Source organism: Apaloderma vittatum, unplaced genomic scaffold (genome assembly GCF_000703405.1).
Source record: "Apaloderma vittatum isolate BGI_N311 unplaced genomic scaffold, ASM70340v1 scaffold35951, whole genome shotgun sequence".
NCBI classification, from domain to species: Eukaryota; Metazoa; Chordata; class Aves; order Trogoniformes; family Trogonidae; genus Apaloderma; species Apaloderma vittatum.
In genome coordinates, this window is record NW_009700285.1 from 5,215 (window position 1) to 5,920 (window position 706).

At 56.8% G+C, this 706-nt stretch overlaps 1 protein-coding gene across 1 annotated transcript in view; it reads right to left on the reverse strand.

Annotated features, from left to right (window-relative positions):
• KLHL21 (kelch-like family member 21) overlaps positions 1-702 on the reverse strand; it is a gene marked incomplete at its 5' end in the record, with an annotated part of 4,210 nt that extends 3,508 nt beyond the window's left edge. Inside the window, one exon of the mRNA XM_009878705.1 lies at positions 567-702. Within this exon, the coding sequence (XP_009877007.1) occupies positions 567-702 (136 nt within the window). The remainder of the gene's footprint in view (positions 1-566) is intronic.
• Positions 703-706: the final 4 nt, after the last annotated feature.

The following is a 706-nucleotide window of genomic DNA, read 5'->3' on the forward strand; positions in this document are numbered from 1 at the left end:
GCCACTCCAGCGACAGGGATGTAGCTCAAAGGAGGCATCTCCATGCAGAATAACAGACGAATTTACACATCCGTGTCACCTTGGCAGCAGTAATTATAGCACCAGCAGACTGCAGGGTGGCTGGATTCATACTGAGGAAGGCACTGTGACTCAAGGGCACCAGCTGCTGAGGAACCGGGGGCTTTCTGACCCACCCCTACCTCATGCATGTGCTCGGCTTGTGATTCACGGGGCTCCGCACGCAAACACCTTCGCTGCAGCCAGAAATTCAAAACCCTTTCGAGTCACTCCTGTTCCCTGGAGCAAGCGGTTAGAAAGTTCCACCAGCGCAAGAGCTGTGACTTCTGCCCACGTGCTTGGGAGCATAAAAATACCTCCTGGACTGAGGCCAGCTGCTAAATCCAGCACCGACTCCAGGAGTCCCTCTGTCTGCCTTCAGGCTGCGGTCACGCTGAGCCCGAGCAGAGATATTCTAACTCCCTGCTACCCCCAAGCCTCACTGCCAGAACCCACGTGTTTTCAATGAAAATCTCAACACCGGTGTTTTTCTGCCCAGTGCGACTTACCAGTGACGTAGATGTCATTACCCAGGGCAGCGACGCTGTAGCCCCCGCCCAGGTGCTCGGGGAACTCGGCCAGGTAGCGCCAGTGGCCGGTGCGTGGGTTGTAGCAGTCGACGGTGACGAGCTCGTCACAGTCACGGTCG